Source organism: Hypanus sabinus, chromosome X1 (genome assembly GCF_030144855.1).
Source record: "Hypanus sabinus isolate sHypSab1 chromosome X1, sHypSab1.hap1, whole genome shotgun sequence".
Taxonomy (NCBI): domain Eukaryota; kingdom Metazoa; phylum Chordata; class Chondrichthyes; order Myliobatiformes; family Dasyatidae; genus Hypanus; species Hypanus sabinus.
In genome coordinates, this window is record NC_082738.1 from 40,200,682 (window position 1) to 40,220,012 (window position 19,331).

The 19,331-nt window shown below is 42.4% G+C and overlaps 1 protein-coding gene across 2 annotated transcripts in view; it reads left to right on the plus strand.

The window, feature by feature from the left end:
• The window catches only part of LOC132384860 (thyroid hormone receptor alpha), a 459,686-nt gene extending 452,094 nt beyond the window's left edge, over positions 1-7,592 (plus strand). The window contains exon 11 of one of the 2 annotated variants that reach the window (XM_059956458.1): positions 7,561-7,592. In XM_059956458.1, coding sequence (XP_059812441.1) covers positions 7,561-7,577 — 17 coding nt within the window. In that variant the 3' untranslated portion in view covers positions 7,578-7,592. Of the gene's footprint in view, positions 1-4,145; positions 4,242-7,560 lie in introns of those variants that run through there. The other variant, XM_059956454.1, reaches the window with a different exon arrangement.
• Positions 7,593-19,331: the final 11,739 nt, after the last annotated feature.

A 19,331-nucleotide genomic window follows, 5' to 3' on the forward strand; every position in this document is an offset into this window, starting at 1 on the left:
GGATATCCAAAGCAACACACACAAAAAATATTTAGGAACTTCAGCAGGCCAGGCAGCATCTATGGAAAAGAGTAAACAGACAACTTTTCAGGCCGAGACCCTTCACCTGTCCTGCTGAGTTCCTCCAACATTTTGTGGATGTGTGTTTCACCTCCAGATCTAATCCCCTTTTGAAACCACGTGGCCAAGCAGGACAAGTCAAATAGGTGGGACTCTGAAGGTACAATACATCAGCCCCTCACCATCAGATTATGCAATTTGAACCACAACACTAGAGCTATGGGTAACTGTTTATGGATATTCTCCAGCAAACTGTTGTCGATGGAAGGGCAGAATTGATGCAGTGCTCTGTGACAAATACCTACCAGTAATCATGTTCAGGGACTCAGTTTGAAGAATGGCTATTTTGCAAAGATACCAGGGTCTATATCAGGAACCTTGAGACAAGACGCAAGCTAGACTGAAAAGTACTAAACCTCTGCTGTTTTTGAGTATTCACTGATAGTTAAAAAATTGTTTTTAATCGTATTGGCAAAAGGCAAAATTGTTTCCATTTTCTTCCAGCTAACAATCCATCATGTTTCTCACCAATCTCTATCCAATAGCCACAAATCTGAACTTGGCATTGAATTGTATGTTTTGCTCTATCCCCCCCCCCCCCCCCGCACTGGTTTTATTGTGCTATTGAGGCCAGGTAGTCTGGAGCCTATATGTTTTCTGAGACTGTTTGGCTGAAGGCAATGGTTACACCAGAGCCTCTACTGGAAATTGTGTAGTTACTGACTCACCATGGAGAGTATCAAAGCAGTGGCACAGCTAACCCAGGCTCATTAGCAAAACTACTTAAGAAATAGACACAAGAGACGGCAGATGTTGGAACCTGGAGCAACACACAAGGTGCTGGAAAGACTCAGTGGATCGAATCTCTGGAGGGAAATGGACATTCAGTGTTTCAGGTCTAGAAAATCCAGATGAAGGGTCCCAACTTAAAGCTGCAACTATCTATTTCCCTTCAGAGATGCTACCTGACCCACTGAGTTCCTCCAGTAGTTTGTGTGTATACTTAAGACTTTGAATCACAAAGCTGGAGTTATTATTGGGCACTGCAATAGAGTTACAGAGCATAGAAATGAACCTTATGGCCCATCACATACACACTAGCCTTTTCACCCATCTACACTAATCCTATTTAGCCCACTTTAGGAACGTGGCCTTCTGTGCTTCGTCTATTTGGAAAATTAACCCAAGTTTATCAAACCTTTCTGAATTTGCTTTTGTTGATAGATTGACAAGTGGGTGGCACAGTAGCATAGTGGTTAGCACATCGCTTTACAGTACCAGTGATCACCAGTTGGGGTTCAATTTTTGCTGTTGGCTGTAAGGAGTTTTTACATTCTCCCCTAAACCACATGGGCTTCCTCCAGGTGCTGGAAACATTCTTCCTCCCAAATTCAAAAGACATACAGTTAGGGTTAGGGTCGCTAAGTTGTGGGCGTGTTATGTTGGCGCCGGAAGCATGGTGACACTTACAGGCTGCCCCCAGCACATCCTCAGACTGTGTTGGACATTGATGCAAATGACACCTTTCACTGTAACTTTTGATGTATGTGTGATAAATAAAGCTAATCTCTTTTAAAGTTTTACTTCATGGACCATCTAAATGCAGTTTGTTCAGATAATACTCAGAAGGTAATTTTTCCTCAGCGGAGAAGAGCAATACATTTTGCAAAATACTGGAAGGCAAGGGTTCTGGTTAAATTTAGGGACGAGGAATATTAGAATCAACCTGGGAGAGAGAAGGTGGGGCTTTAAAGAGTTGAGACACCAGTCACAATACACGAGTTGATAGCATGGATAGAAGGAAATCCTTTTCTCTGCTGTGGAAATCTCCAAGCAAGGGGAGGTATGATTTGAACCTTTATCAATCAAGGTTAATGGATAATATAAGGAAAAACTTAAGAAAACTGTAGAGAATAAAACATTCGTTCACACACCCCCACCTTTGGAAATGCTGTTGAGGCCGAAAGAGAATAGAAAATTTCCAAAACAGAATTTATTTTGATTCAAATGAGTGTTTTTTTACAGAAGCAAGGTCTGGTAAATGGAATTTAAGATGCATACAGCCGGTTTATTAAATAGCAGAAGAGATTTCGGGTCTTGAATGAGCTCCTGCTGTTACATAATTAGATTGAGACAATTGTTTACAATTTAGTTTGACAAGATGACAAACCCCTGTCGACACCAATTGCTTCTGAATCCTCTATCATTGATCCTGATTCCAAAACACACATAAACACATCTAGATTGACATTCAGAATCAAGGACTTGTGAGTCTTGTGGAGATTTCAACCAACTGCTACCCTCTGCCATCTTAGTCATGAAAGAAAGTGAAGTTTGCTTTTCTTCTTGTCAAATATGAGAAATCTAACAAATTTTAGATTTATATTTAGAATTTTCATCACATTTAACAGAAATATTTTATTCACTTCTTCCAGCCAAAATTGATCATGTTTGATCCTTGTCCAGGTCCCATGTCTCTATGTCCTTTACTAACCTGGGCCAGTATTCATCTACTATTAAATCAAAAATTATCAATTGAGTCTTGTAGGTAATAGGTCCACGCTTGCAGCATTCTTTGAAATGTTTTTTTCTATTTCTCTTATGAATAGTTCCGCTCTGCTTGTTAGGTCTCCTGCCCATCAGTAGGGTTTGGATGTTCCTGGTGTTACGAACCCCGTAACTGGGTATCTTACCAACAAAGATAGGAGTATCCGTTGAAGTCTGTTGATACTATTTTTAACAGTATTTATTAGTAAAAGTACACAAAAATAATATCAATGCAAATATACAGATAATATACGACATCAAGACTAAACCTAAAAGTGCGGGTATATTAATAATCAATAAGAAATAAGCTCTATCGTTGTCTAGGGAATAATGAATTGTCCGATGGAAATATAAAGTTCAGTTCAGTCCATGCAGGCTGCGGTAGTTGTTGATAACTGTGTTGCAATTGTTGGAGAGAGAGAAAGAGTAACTTGCCAATTTTCCTTTTACGATCTTGATCCGTCGACGCGTTACTGTTGTGGCCATTCATGTATGACCCCCTCCGTCCTTTAGCGAGACCGTTCCGTGGAGGACTCGTCACCCAGGCAAGGGTGGACACACACACAAGCCCCCACCGGCCTCGTAGCGTCTCTCCTGGTGCGTCTGAGGGGTGTTTCCCCAGACCCTGCTTTTATCCTCACTCACGGGGTCTCAGATGTCAATCAGGTTGGGATGATGCAATCCCTCAACCAGACCACTCTGGTTGCCCCCTGAGGGGTTTCAATGAATAGAACAGTACTCAATATACAATTCCTTCTTCAAGAGACAATAGCAGTAATCTCTGTCTTTGTCAATAGGAGACATTCCAACTTTTGTGTATCCCTGCGTTGTCTCTCTCTCTCATTACTGACATGAGCTGTTTATCTCTCTCATTTCCTGGGTATCAGACCCGAAATAATAGCGATTTTGCGATTCTCAAAGGGGGCCGACTTTGCACCCTTCTGCCCATCAGAGTTGCTCCTCATTCATAACACTGGCATTTGGATATTCCCATCATTTACTCCCCATCCCTAATTGGTCTTGAGAGGTTGGTGGTGAGCTGCCTTCTTGAAGTGTTCTCAATCTTCTGCTGAAGCTGCTCCGATGGTGCTTTGGGGAGGAGACTTCCAGCACTTGGACACTTCAACAATGAAGGAAGAATGATTGCATAGAACACATTTCAATGAATGTTACAGCAGAGCACAGGCCCTTTGGTACTGACTTTTGAGCCTACTTTAAGATCAGTCTAAACCTTCCCTCCCACATAACACTCCATTTTACTAACATCCATGTGCCTACCCAAGGGTCCTAAATATCCCTAACATATCTGCCTCTACCACCACCTCTGGCAGAGCATTCTATCCACCTACCATTCCCTGTGTAAAGAACTTACTTCAGACAGCCTCCCTATACTTTCCTCTAATCACCTTAAAATGATGCACCTTGTATTAGCCATTTCTGCTCAGGGATCACTCGATCTATGCCTCTTATCATCTTGTACACTTCCATGTGATTTGATATGGAAGCTGCAGATGTCTTCTTGCTCTTTTTTTACTTAGAGATACAACACGGTACAGACCCTTCCAGCCTAATGAGCCCACGCCACCCAATTACACCCATGTGACTGATTAACCTACTAACCCTTACATCTTTGGACTGTGGAAGGAAACCGGAGCACCCGGAGGAGACGCACATGGTCATGGGGAGAACATTCACACTCTTACAGACAGTAGCTGGATTGAACCCCGGCCAGTGGCACGGTAATAGCGTTACATTAACCGTTACAATACTGTGCTGCCCTTGTCCTTCTTTGTGAAAGAGCTCACGGGTCTAACTGAGAAAGTGTAGTGCAATTTGTACGGTACTTACTCCACACTGCAGCTTCTGTGGACCAGTGGTGAATGTTTACGGTGATAGATGGAATACCGTTTCAGTGGGCAGCTTTGTCCTGGATGAAGGTGAGTGTGCCAAGCATTGTTGGAGCTCAATTCCAGGCAAGTGGAGGATATTCAATGGTACACAGGCATGACTTGTATCTTGGGGAAAGACTGAAGGCTGTCAGAAGAGTCATCTGTCATAGGATTCACGGCCTCTGACTTGCACTTGTAACCACAGTATTTAGCTGCATAGTGGGGACTTAGCACTGGTAATGACACTGAATTTCAAAACTAGTCATCTGGGTGCTTTTTAATTACATTTATCAATGGCCCAACAAGCTACGACACTGTAGCATAGTGGTTAGCTCGTTGCTTTACAGTACAGGTGACCAGGGTTCAATTCCCGCCGCTGCTTGCAGTATGTCAGTGCTTTCTCCCTGTGATCGCTTGGGTTTCCTCCCACAGTGCAAAGACGTGTTGGTAGGTTAATTGGCTATGGCAAATTGTCCTGTGATTAAAATGGGGGACGGCGTGGCTCAAAGAGCCAGAAGGGCCTATTCTGCACCTAAACTCAATAAATATATATAAAACTAATGCCATGGAACTGCCTCCCTGGCTCTGTAAAACTCATCTCACAAGTGTGGAGCTTCACTTGCTAAAAGAGGATTAATGTTGGGATTTGATTAGTTTTGTTTTCACCTTTCCAGATCAAGGATCCAAGGATCAACTTTATTCACCCAACAAAGGGCTAATACATTTACCTGTGTTAGGAAGTTGCTGTGTAACAAGCAACAAAAAAAAACATTCAATAATTATAAAAGATTAAGAATTGTTTGAAAAATAAGTAATTATATATAAATAAAAAGCTAATAAAGTAAGAGATTAAAGGACAGATAGGGAATAAAATGTTCATAAATAAATAAATCCCAGAATTAATTATCTTATCTCTCTCCATCAAGCCCATTCATCTGGTCTAATGTTTAATTCACTTGAGCCAACGAAGGTCAATTGAAACACCAGAGACTGCAGATGCGAGAAATCTGTAACAACATGCAAATAGGCTGGAGGAACTTAAAAGAGTCAGGCAGCAGCTATGGGGATAAATGTAGAAACATAGAAAACCTACAGCACAATACAGGCCCTTCAGTCCACAAAGTTCTGCCAAACATGTCCTTACCTTAGAACTACGTAGGCTTACCTATAGCCCTCTATTTTACTAAGCTCCATGTACCTATCTAAAAGCCTCTTAAAAGACCCTATCGTATCCGCCTCCACCACCGTTGCCGGCAGCCCATTCCACACAGTCACCACTCTCTGAGTAAAAAACTTGCCCCTGACATCTCCTCTGTACCTACTCCCCAGCACCTTAAAGCTGTGTCTTCTTGTGGCAACCATTTCAGCCCTGGGAAAAAGCCTCTGACTATCCACATGATCAATGCCTCTCATCATCTTGTACACCTCTATCAGGTCACCTCTCATCCTCCTTCACTCCAAGGAGAAAAGGCCATGTTCACTCAACCTATTCTCATAAGGCATGCTCCCCAATCCAGGCAACATCCTTGTAAATCTCCTCTGCACCCTTTCTATGGCTTCCACATCTTTCCTGTAGTGAGGTGACCAGAACTGAGCACAAGTGGGGTCTCACCAGTGTCCTATATAGCTGCAATATTACTTCTCAGCTCCTAAATTCAATTCCACAATTGAGGAAGGCCAATACACCATACGCCTTCTTAACCACAGAGTCAACCTGCGCAGCTGCTTTGAGTGTCTTATAGACTCCCAAGATCCCTCTGATCCTCCACACTGCCAAGGGTCTTACCATTAATACTATATTCTGCCATCATATTTGACCTACCAAAATGAACCACCTCACACTTATCTGGGTTGAACTCCATCTGCCACTTCTCAGCCCAGTTTTGTATCCTTTCAATGTCCCACTGTAACTTCTGACAGCCCTCCACACTATCCACAACACTCCCAACCTTTGTGTCATCAGTAAATTTACTAACCCATCCCTCCACTTCCTCATCCAGGTCATTTACAAATATCACAAAGAGTAGGGGTCCCAGAACAGATCCCTGAGGCACTCCACTGGTGACCAACCTCCATGCAGAATATGACCCATCTACAACCACTCTTTGCCTTCTGTGGGCAAGCCAGTTCTGGATCCACAAAGCAATGTCCCCTTGGATCCCATGCCTCGTTACTTTCTCAATAAGCCTTGCATGGGGTACCTTATCAAATGCCTTGCTGAAATCCATATACACTACATCTACTGCTCTACCTTCATCAATGTGTTTAGTCACATCCTCAAAAAATTCAATCAGGCTCGTAAGGCACGACCCACCCTTTACAATGCCATGCTGACTACTTCTAATCATATTATACCTCTCCAAATGTTCATAAATCTTCTTCATCAACTTACCAACCACTGAAGTAAGACTCACTGGTCTATAATTTCCTGGGCTCTCTCGACTCCCTTTCTTGAATAAGGGAACAACATCCACAACCCTCCAGTCCTCCGGAATCTCTCCCATCCCCATTGATGATAAAGAGATCATTGCCAGAGGCTCAGCAATCTCCTCCCTCGCCTCCCACAGTAGCCTGGGGTACATCCCATCCAGTTCTGGTGACTTATCCAACTTGATGCTTTCCTAAAGCTCCAGCACATCCTCCTTCTTAATATCTAAATGGTCAAAACCCTTTATAAGGACTGTAAAGGGGAAAGGGAAGTAGCCATTATAAAAAGGTGGGATGAAGGGGCGGAGCAAAAGCTGCCACGTGATAGGTGGATTCTAGTGAGGGAAGTGATTTGCATGTGAGAGAGGAGAGAGCGGAACTAGCAACAAGAAGCCGAGAGGTGATAGGTGGAAGTGACAAAGGGCTGAGGAAGAGGGAATCTGATAGAAGAGGACAGTGGATTCGGGAATAAGTGGAAGGGAGTAAGGAGAGGAACCGGGTGAGGAATGTGTGAATGATGGGCAGATTGGGAAAGTAAGGAAGGAAGTGGGGTGATGGGGGCCCGGGGGTTACCAAAGCCATCATGTTGGATTCTACCAAGCAGAATATGAGTTGCTTTTCTCTAATCTGTGTCAAGCCTCAACTCGACAATAGAGGAGGCCATGGAGGAAATATGGCTGGCCACCAGGAAGATCCCAGCTGGTATGGCAGATGGAGTGGAGGTGCTCAACGAAGCGATTCCTCAGTCTGCATTTGGTCTTACCGATGTAGAGGAATACCAGGAACAGAGGATAAATGACATCAGTGGCCTCATATGTGAAGGACTGCCTCACCTGGATATTGACTCTGGCTGGGGAATTAAATTATTTGCAACTTGGATTGTACTGTATTTAGAACATAGAACAATACAGCACAATACAGGCTTTACAACTCACATTGTGCTGATCTTTTAACCCTAACATCAATCTAACCCTTCCTTCCCACATAGACCTCCATTTGGCTTTCATCCATATTTATTTTAGAATCATCAGAATCAGATTTGTTATCACTGTGTTATATGACACGAAATTTGTTGTTTTGCAGCAGTAGTACAGTGCAAAGACAAAATATGACTACAAACTACAAAATAAGTAGTGCAAACAGGAATAATGAGGTTGTATTCATGGGTTCGTGGACCATTCCGGAATTAAGTTGGATCATTGCCACCCTAAACAGCAGTTGTGTACTGGGTAAGGAGACTGCAGAGATGCAGGAAACACCACTTAAAACTTGGCCAGCCATCTTACCTTGTAACTGCTCACAATATGATGCCACTAGAGGGCAGCCTGAACCCAGATAACGCAACCATATTAGCTTAATTAAACCCCAGAATTTAATCACTGCTCTGATTCATATTTCAAACCCTGTGCAAATTTTAGTTTTGTTTTGTATTCCCACATAATCATTTTCAGACTTAGGGATGCATAAAGGGTGTAAAGGGAGCCACAAAAGTTAAAGTTATTTTAAACATTTGCATTGTAATAAACTCCAACAGAAATGTTCTTTAAAGTCAAATGTGATTGTATTTTTGCCCTTTCTCTCTTTGAATATGCTTTCCCTTTGTAACTTCTATTACTTGTCTGGGGAACAGTTCCATGGATGTTGTTTACCCTCTGATATCTGGTTTTGGTGGCCAATAGTTACACACACTGCACTTACATCATTGGGGGTGGGTCGCTATCCCATTGTCTCTCTCCATTGTAGCTGAGACCAGCACAGGCCAAGAGTTTATGCTAAATCCTCCTGAGCTAGTTTGTGCTTTGTGCTTTCTCTTAGAGAGTCATTTATTCCAGAGAAAAATGCCATTAGTTATGTGGATTAATTGGAAAAGCTAGAATTGTTTCTCTTTGGATCAGAGGAGGTTATAAGAGGGTCCAACATACATATCACGAAGGGCACAGAGAGAGTTGATACAGAGAAACTGTTCCTTCTGGTAGAGGGGTCAATAACCAGTGGGACAAGAATGTGGGTGATTGACCAAGGAATCAAAACTAACAAGAGATGCCAAGGTCCTGGGTGTCATTTACCCCTCAGTACTGAGTTACTAAGGTTCAGCTGCATAATTTCAAAGGGGCCCAGTTCCACAATCTAGAGGGAGTAGCTGGTTGTACTGGCCTCCTCATATCAAACAAATCCCTATACACGTACAGTGGAGAGCATTCTGACCGGTTGCATCACCTTCTGCTATGGAGTCGCTGATGCACAGGATCAGAAAAGCTGCAGAGAGTTGCAAATTCAGCCATCTCCATCATGGGCACAGCCTTCCACACCATCAAGGCATTAAGTAGACACCATCCATCATTAAGGACGCTCACCTTCTAGGACATTGTCTCTTCTCATTACTACCATCAGCAAGGTGGTACAGGAGCCTGAAGACGCACACTCAATGTTTAGGAACAACTTCTTCCTCTCTGCTATCAGATTTTTTAATGTCCATGAACACTACCTCACTATTCCTCTATTGCACCATTTACAATGTCTTGAAAAAGTATTCAGCCTCCATGGCTATTTTCACATTTTACTGTCTCATTTCCTAAATTTAAAATATATTGAAGTAGGATTTTTAAGTTAATCTACAAAACATTGTGTATCACATCAAATCACAAGTAAAATTCCAAAACCTGTCAACAATTTACTAAAATATTAAAAACCAAAATTGTGAGGCAGAAAAAGTATTCATGCCCTTCATAATTACTACACTAACTTTCCTCAGCTACAATGCTGTACATTAACTTACCAACTCACCCAATGTTTTGATGTAGAAAATTGGAGGGTCACCTGAATGAATACCCCCTCTCTGTAAGGTCACAGAGTATGGTAGATTTTCAACAAAAGCAGTAGATTTTCAACAGACCAGGCCAAATTGAAGACAAAAGAGCATTCAAGACAAGTCAGGGAAATGATAGAGAAGCACAAATCTGGGGAAGGGTACAAGACCATCTCAAAGGCACTGAACATACTTTAGACTCAGTGCAATCCATCATGAAAAAGTGTGAAACCCCTTTTTACCAGGCATCTCTAGGGAGTTGGCTCATGAGCCCCTCGCTAACAGCCACCGGACTCAGCGGTGAGAAAACCACCTTTTTCAGACTCTAGGGTCTGTATAACTTGGGTCCCACCAAACCCAGGAAGTTGGGATGCCTCGACCACCCGAACACGGATCTGTGTGAATAATGTGCAACTTACTGCTCGTTGGCAAGAAATAACAGGCCATACATTGCATACAATTATAAAGAAAGCATATTTACAAATGTCAGCTCTATTGAACAGTAAGTAGGAAAAAAGAAAATGAAAAAAAGGGCCCATTATAGTTAACCCAGTACAAATGTGCATGTAAGTTGGAGCACATCTCAAAATTGTCCTTAAGTCACGTGCTGGACCCACGGTCAGCGTGGAGGCACAAACCACCTTCTGGATGTAGTTCGAAATCCATCTCAAACAAACGTTCTCCCCCAAGGGAGTTTTGGTCCTTCCTCCTTGAAGCCATTCGTCTGCACCAAACGCCTGGTGCAACAGGGACGGCATCCTCAGCCATCTTCCATCCTGTCTTCTCCCAGCTCCCACCAAAAAGACCTCGGCACACACCAGTGTCCGTCACAAAAACTCATCCTCAGTGAAAGAATGTAGGAAGCATCATGCCATAGAGATGTCTTTCTGCAGAGGGAATGGAAATCTGGTCAGGATTGATGGGAAGATGAATGCTGCTAAATACGGAGAGATCCTGGATAAAAACCTGCTGGCTTCTACCAGAAAACTTAAACTGGGGAGGAAGTTCATCTTTCAGCAGGACAGTGACCCAAAGCACACTGCCAGAGCAACTATGGAGTGGCTTCAAATGAAGAAAATTGAATGGGCAAGTCATGCTCCAACATGTAGTGCAAAGCTAATAGAGACTTATCCAAAAAGACTGTAATAGCTGTGAGAGGTAGTTCAGCTAAGTACTGAGCAAAAGGAGATGAATACTTTTGAACTGCTGACATTTCAGTTTTTGAGTTTGTAGTTTTTCATGCCTTACAATTTTCCATGTTTTTTTGGGCTCTGCTGTGAAAAAAGGAGCATGTGATTCACAAATAAAGACTCTCAGTTCAATTGATCAAAATCCTTGGTTGTGATACTCATTGATGTGAACAAAGGGTTGGGGGCTGAATTCTTTTTCAAAGCACTATATTCATGTATTTATTTTTATTTTAACTTATGGTATTTTAATGTCTTGCTCTGTACTGTTGCCACAAAACAAATTTCACAACCTATGTCAGTGATAATAAACTATAAGACAAAGGAGCAGAATTAAGCCATTTGGCCTATCAAGTCTGCTCCACCATTCCATCATGGCTGATTTATTATCCCTCTTAATTCCATTATCCTACCTTTTCTCCCCAACCTTTGACACCCTTACTGATCAAAAACCTATCAACTTCCGCTTTAAGTATACAAAATGACTTGGCCTCCACAGCTGTCTGTGACAATGAATTCCACAGATTCAACATCATCTGGCTAAAGAAATTTCTCCTCATTTCTGTTTTAAAGGGTATCCCTCTATTCCAAGGTTGTGCCCTCTGGTCCTAGACTAGGCAACATCCTCTCCACATCCATTCTCTCTAAGCCTGTCAATATTCGATTAGATTTCAATGAGATCCCCCCCTCATTCTTCTAAACTCCACTGACTGCAGGCCCAGAGCCATCAAATGGTCCTGAACGTTAACCCTTTCAATCCCAGAATCATTCACATTAACCTCCTCTGGACCCTCTCCAATGTCAGCACATTTTCTCTTAGATAAGGGACCCAAAACTGCTCACAGTACTCCAAATGAAGCCTCGGCACTACATCTGTGCTCTTATATTGTTGCCCTCTCGAAATGAATACCAGCATTGCATTTACCTTCCTTACCTCCAACTCAACCCACAAGTTAACCTTTAGGGAATTCTGATTCTGATTCCTTGCTGGGAAGAGTGTTTAGGAGTTGGGAGGAGGTCGAACCGGGCAAGGTAATAATATTCACTACAATAAAGAGAAAGCATTGGTTAAGAACATAACAAACAGGGGGGATTCTCTCTGCCATTCAGTAAATACGTTGCCCATCTGATCTTGGCCTCAGTACCACAATGACACTTCCTCTCCCAGGCCCTCTCTTATTGGTTGAGTGTCTGTCACCTTTTGCCTTTACTCTGTCCATATCCCCTAGGATAGAGAATTCCAAATATCCATGAATGTGAGAGACAAAAATTCCCCCCCCCCCCCCGCAGTGTCTGTGCTGAACTTGATGCCAAATTAACTTTAAATTCTTCTTCTGCCTGCACACAATCCCTATCTAAAAGTATTTTAAATGCCACTGTTATATCAGCTTCCACCACTACGATTAACCACCTTTTCCACACATCTGGTATTTGACATTTCTGCCATGATAAACAAGCTAGTCTACCCCACCCAGGGCTCTAATAATTTTATATTGCGGGTATAATATAATTTTATACTCTTAAAAGTTTTGTGTATTAGGACCCCCAGCTTTATTTATATTGCAGTATTTTATAGGCTCATTCTGCATTATTTATTCTTCTTCCAAACTGAATCCCACAATACCCTCCATCAGTCAGTTTATTGCCCACTCACCTACCCTGGACCATCAGCAAAACCAACCACAGTACAGTTGGTATCTGTATACACTGGGAATTGTTGAGGCTCCAGAGTCCCTGTGTTTCGAGTTAGTTACTGACTGCCAATATGAAAATGACCCTTTTATCCTGATGCTCTATTTCCTGTTAGTATCCACCCCCAAAGCATAAAACATATTCTAACTTGCAAAATAAAAGCAAGGATGTAATGTTGAGGCTTTATAAAACACTGGTGAGGCCTCGCTTGGAGTATTGAGAGCAGTTTTAGGTCCCTTATCTAAGAAAAGATGTGCTGAAACTGGAAGGGGTTCAAAGGAGGTTCACAAAAATGATTCTGAGATTAAAAGGTTTGTCATAGGAAGAGTCTTTGATGGCTGTGTCCCTGTACTCATTGGAATTCAGAAGAATGTGGGGGGATCTCATTGAAACCTATCGAATGTTGAAAGGCTTCAATAAGGTGGATGTAGAGATGTTTTCCACGGTTGGGGAGTCTAAGACCAGAGGACACAGTCTCAGAATAGAGAGACGTCCATTTAGAGTGGAGATGAGGAGGAATTTCTTTAACCAGAGAATGGTGAATCTGTGGTATTTGTTGACACAGCCGACTGTGGAGGCCAAGTTATTCTGTATACTTAAGAGAGAAATTGATAGATTCTTGATTGGTCAGGGCATATGAATACGGGGAGAAGACAGAAGACTGGGGCTGAGAGGGAATCAGCCATGACGAAATGGCAGAGCAGTCTCGATGGGCCAAATGGCCTATTTCTTCTCCTGAATCTTGTGGTCTTATGGCTTCATAAATAAATAGTGCAAAAGACAAATAATGTGGTAGCATCATAAACATAAGAGATTCTGCAGATCAAGAGATATCTGGAACAGGGAGACTGATTAAGTATGATTTGCCTTGATCATATCAAATGACAGAATAGGCTCAAAGGAATGGCTGCCCTACTCCTGTGCTTACTTCTTGATATTTCTATGACCTCTGGGGCATAGAGGGGAAAAATGAGAAGAAATCTAAGGCTTACAATTGACAAGATTTTTTTTCACAACTGGGACAACAGACTAGAGGAGTTATTTAAACATGTGCAAGTATTCTAGGAAATATTGTGGCTTTAGTGGGTGATTTGAGCATTCAGTTACCCTGTGCCAAATGATTCAGCTGCCAATCATCTGTCATCTTTCTCTTCTGGGAAAGAGCTCCCTCTGGTGCTGTTTTAAAGTGGTTGTCATTGGGCTGTGATAGACATTGAGTCAGAGTCACACAGCACCGTAAATGGTCCTTTGACTCATTGAGTCTCACTGCCTCAGTAAAGCAACAAGCATAATTAAAGACCGCAACCATCCCAGACATCCACGCTTCTCTCTTCTCCCATCCATCGGAAGTTACAAACCCATACCACCAGTCTCAAGAACAGCTTGTCTAGAACAGAGCTCTTGTATCATAAAACGGACTCTTGGCATCATAACCTACTGTGCCTCATTATGATCTTGCACTTTATCGTTTACCTGCACTGCACACCTGCACATTCTTTATGGCTCTACACTTTACTCTGCACTGTTATTGCTTTACCTTATTTTAGCTCATTGCTGTAATTTGATCTCTATGAACAGTATGCAAGAGAAGGTTTTCACTGTGTCAATATTAAACCAGTACCAACAAAACCAATACCTCTTTATGTTAATCCCTTTTACCAGCCTTGGTGATTCATTTGCTTGTCTAGATCATGCTTAAATATTGCTTATGCTTCCATTTCCCCCTCAGGCAGTACGTTCCTGATTCCAATCACCTCTGGGTGAGAAAGTTCTTTCTCAGGTCTTATCCCTTACCCTAAACCTATGCTCTTTAGATTTAGATACCACAGCTACAGTAACATTTCTTACAGTAAGCTTTATCCAAGCCCATCATAATTGTGTATACTTCTGTCAGGACACCACCTCTCCCCTCTGACCCCCCCCCCACCACATCCAAGGAAAGCAACTCCAGCCTATCCAGTCTCTCCTGAGAAGTGAATCACTCCAACCCAGACCACATCCTGGTGGTTCTCACCCACGTCCTACCCTTTCTATAATGTGGCAACCAAAAGTGTAGACAGTACTCCAACTGTGGTCTAATATATTTTATAAACTTGTACCTCCTCATTCTTTTATTCTATACTCTGGATAACGAATGCAAAGTATCTCATATGCCTTCTTCACCATCTATACTCAGTAGCCATTTTATTAGGTACCTCCTGTTCTGAGTATACGTTTATGGTCTTCTGCTGCTGTAGCCTATCTTCAACATTTGATGTGTTGCTTTTCTCTACACCACTCCTGTAACACATGGTTATTTGAGTTACTGTCACCTTCCTGTCAGCTTGAGCCAGTCTGGCCATTCTCCTCTGACCTCTTTCATTAACAAGGCGTTTTCACCCGCAGAACGTCCGCTCACTGAATGATTTTGGTTTTCGCACTATTCTCTGTAAACTCTAGAGACTGTTGTGTGTGAAAATCCCAGGGGATCAGCAGTTTCTGAGCTTCTCAAACCACCCCATCTGGCACCAACAATCATTCCACAATCAAAGTCACTTAGATCACACTTCTTCCCCATTCTGATGTTTGGTCTGAGCAACAACTGAACCTCTTGACCATGTCTGCATGCTTTTATGTATTGAGTTGCTACCATGTAATTGGCTGATTAGATATTTGTATTAACGGGCAGGTGTACAGATGTACCTAATAAAGTGGCCACTGAGTGTACCTCTGCTGTCACCTTCAGGGACTCTTGGAATGATAAACACATGCCCTTCTGCTCTTAAATATACCACAGTTCTCTACCATTCCCACCAATATCAATCTTCCTAAGGTGTGTTACCTCATACTTATCAGGGTTAAATTCCAGCTGCCATTGCTCTGTCCATTTTGCCAGTTGGTCAGTATCATCCCCAGTCCTCCTGGCTATCATGAGCACTACCAACTTTTGTGTCATTTGTAAAGTTATTAATCATACTTTGTAGGTCATATCCAAATTGTTACTGTGTAACAACATGCAAGGCTTCTCGGCACTGATCGCTGTGGTGCACCACTGGTCACAGGCTACAAATCACACACACAACTGATGGGATGTGATTGTGTCACAAAGTGAGATAACCTTGCCCTTGGTCAGTGGACTCTCCTAGCAGTGGTGTTCCTTCAGATTTCTGAACCATCCATGAACCCACAGATACTACCTTGCTAGTGGCACGCACAAAATGCTGGAGGAACTCAGCAGGCCAGGCACTATCTATGGAAAGGAATATACATTCAAGACCCTTCATCAGGACTGGAAGGGAAGGGGGCAGAAGCCAGAATGAGAAAGTGGGGGTAGGGGAAAGAGTACAAGCTAGAAGGTGATAGGTGAATCCAGATGAATGGGGGGGGGGGGTATGAAGTGGGAAGCTGGAGATAATAGGTTGAAAAGGTAAAGGGGTGAAGAAGAAGAAATCTGATAGGACAGGAGAGTGGACCATGAAAGAAAAGGACCAGGGTGAGGTGATGGGCAGGTGCTGATGCCATCAGATCAGAGGATACCCTGATGGAATATGCAGTGCCATACTTCCAGCCTGACAGTGACCTCATCATGGAAGTAGGGTGGCCATTGGGAATGGGAATGGGGATTGGCATTTAAATGGTTGGGTACCAAGAAATCTTCCTTGCAAAATAAGAAGTGGTAGCAAGAAATAATTCTTGGTAACTAAGAGAAGTTAAAATGAAGAGCCTGAAAGTATAGTGCCTCAATGCATGGAGTTTTTACATTAAGATGGATGAATTAATTGCACAAATAATGTCAGAGTGGTTACAGGGTGACCATAGATGGAAACTGAACGTACAGCGATATTCAAACTTCAGGAAGGACATGCCGAAAGGAAAAGGTAGTAGAGTCACATTGTTTGTCAAAGGGGAAATCAACACAATAGTGAGGAAGGATATTAACTCAGAGAACTGTAGAATATAGAACACAGAACAGAACAGCACAGAAACAGGCCCCTTGTGCAACAATGTTGTGCCGAACCAATTAAATCAGTAACTAAATGGCCAACTAAACTAATTGATAGAAAATAGACCAACCCATCACAGGAACAGACCTTTCTGCTCAGGAACAGGCTCTTCTAGCACAGGAACAAACTCTTCTCTGATGTGAAATCTGAATGGGCAGGAGCTCAGAAACACCAAGGGGCAGAGAGCATTAGTGGAGGTGGGGGTGGGGTTTATATGGTACCCAAATAGTAGTGGTGATGTACAAGGGGTGATTGATAAGTTCGTGGCCTAAGGTAGAAGGCGATGAGTTATACAGCTCTCGTTACATGCACATGCAGTTCAACTCTTTGAGTGATAATGCAGAAAGTTTGAAGTTAATACTCACCTCCTTCTACCTTAGGCCATGAACTTATCAATCACCCCATGCTGTGGACCACTTCTGGAGGTCCAAGATGCCGACTTCTGCAAAGAAGGGGTCCGTATGCTCCACAACCACTGGACTAAGTGTCTAAATGTAGGAAAATTAAATGTACTCGTTTTTCTAAAATTGACTCCTACCTTAGGCCACGAATTTATCAGTTACCCCTCGTATGTAGATAATGGCATTCAACAGGGTATTAAAGATGTACATACTTGGTAAGAGTACCACTGTTACTATGGGTGACTTCAAGCTACATTTAGATTATGAAAACCAAAATCAGTAATAATACTGTGGAGGTGGACTTCCCGGAGTGGGGTTTTCATGGCCTTTTAGTCCTATCTGGAGAACAGAGCACCCTATATTGAGTCCAAAATGTCATCCTCTCCCTGGATGATGCCTGACCTGCTGAGTTCCTCCAGCATTTTATGTGAGTTACTCTGGATTCCAGCATCTGCAGAACCTCTTGTGCTTACCCTATGTTAAGTCTTGTGTATTGAGAAATAACTGGTAAACATTCTTGTACTGTGCAATCATTTAGAATTCTCAATTAAAGTGGGGAGTATGAGAACTGATTCCAAGGTGACACTGTGGTGCAGCCGGTAGGACTCCAAATATACTGAGTTCACTTCTTCTCACAGCTCCAATGTATTTAGTTTACTGCAGACATTGGTGGTGTCTTTGCATGCTCTCCCTGTTACCACACAGCTTTCACCTGGGTGGTCCAGTTTCCACAACCCAAGGTTTCCACAACTCACTTGCAAGGTTAGTTGGCCACAGTAGTTTGCCTGTAGGGTAGATGGTGTTAAAATTGATGGGAATATGGAGAGAATATTTTACTGATATAATTAGTAGAAGTTTGGATTGTTCTGTAAACCAGCATAAACTCAGTAGGCCAAACAGACTCCTTCTATGTTGAAAGGAAATGTGTTACAGCGTGGAATAAGTGGGTCATGAATTTTAATAAATGAAACTATTGGATGGGTGTTGACCAAGATCGATTAAGGGAAACTACTTAAAGAGTCAACAGTAAGATTGGCTTTGCAAGCACTTAAAAAAATATGTGGTTGAATGTTAACAATTGCTCATTTCTGTCTGGCACAAAAATATGACAGTGTGAAGATTAGAGCCAGCAATTCTCTCATCACTCATTGACCACTTAGTTTGAAGGTATGATTTTCAGTTTTATCTGTGTCTGATTAGAAGCTATTCCCTGAATTAATTATCAACTAAGACAGCAGACACACACACTGAATACTACCATAAACTGGCAATGGCGGACATTTCATAGGTTCCACCTTACCACTTAGAGAAGCAATGTCTCTATTCTCACCACCACAATTTCAGAATCAGTATCAGATTTGATATCACTGGCATAAGTTTTGAAATTTGTTGTTTTTGCAGCAGCAGTTCAAAGAAAATAAGAAAGAGTTGCAAGATTCGGCCATCTGGCCTGTCGAGCCTGCTCCGCCATTCAATAAGATCATGGCTGATCTGGCCATGGACTCATCTCCAACAACTTGCCTTTTCCCCATAACCCTTAATGCCCCTACTATGCAAAACTCTATCCAACCTTGTCTTAAATATATTTACTGAGACAGCCTCCACTGCTACATTGGACAGAGAATTCCATAGATTCACCACTCTCTGGGAAAAGCAGTTCCTTCTCATCTCCGTCCTAAATCTACTCCCCCAAATCTTGAAGCTATGTCCCCTAGTTCTAGTCTCACCTACCAGTGCAAACAACTTTCCTGCCTCTATCTTATCTATCCATTTCATAATTTTATATGTTTCTATTAGATCTCCTCTCATTCTTCTGAATTCCAATGAGTACAGTCCAGGCGAATCAATCTCTCCTCATAATCTAACCCCCTTATCGCTGGTGAAACGCCTCCAAAGCCAGTATATCCTTCTTCAAGTAAGGAGACCAGAACTGCATGTAGTACTCCAGGTGCGACCTCACCAGCACCCTGTACAGTTACAGCATAACCTCCCTGCTCTTAAATTCACTCCCTCTAGCAATGAAGGCCAACATCCCATTTACCTTCTTGATAGCCTGCTGCACCTGCAAACCAATCTTTTGTGATTCATGCACAAGCAATCCCAGGTCCCTCTGCACAGCAGCATGCTGCAACCTTTTACTATTTAAATAATAATCCGATCTTTCATTTTTCCTTCCAAAGTGAATGACCTCACATTTAGCAACATTGTACTCCATCTGCCAGACCCTTGCCTGCTCACTTAAACTATCTATATCTCTCTACAGACTCTCTGTATCTTCTGCATAATTTGCTTTTCCACTCAACTTAGTCTCATCAGCAAACTTAGATACACTACACTCA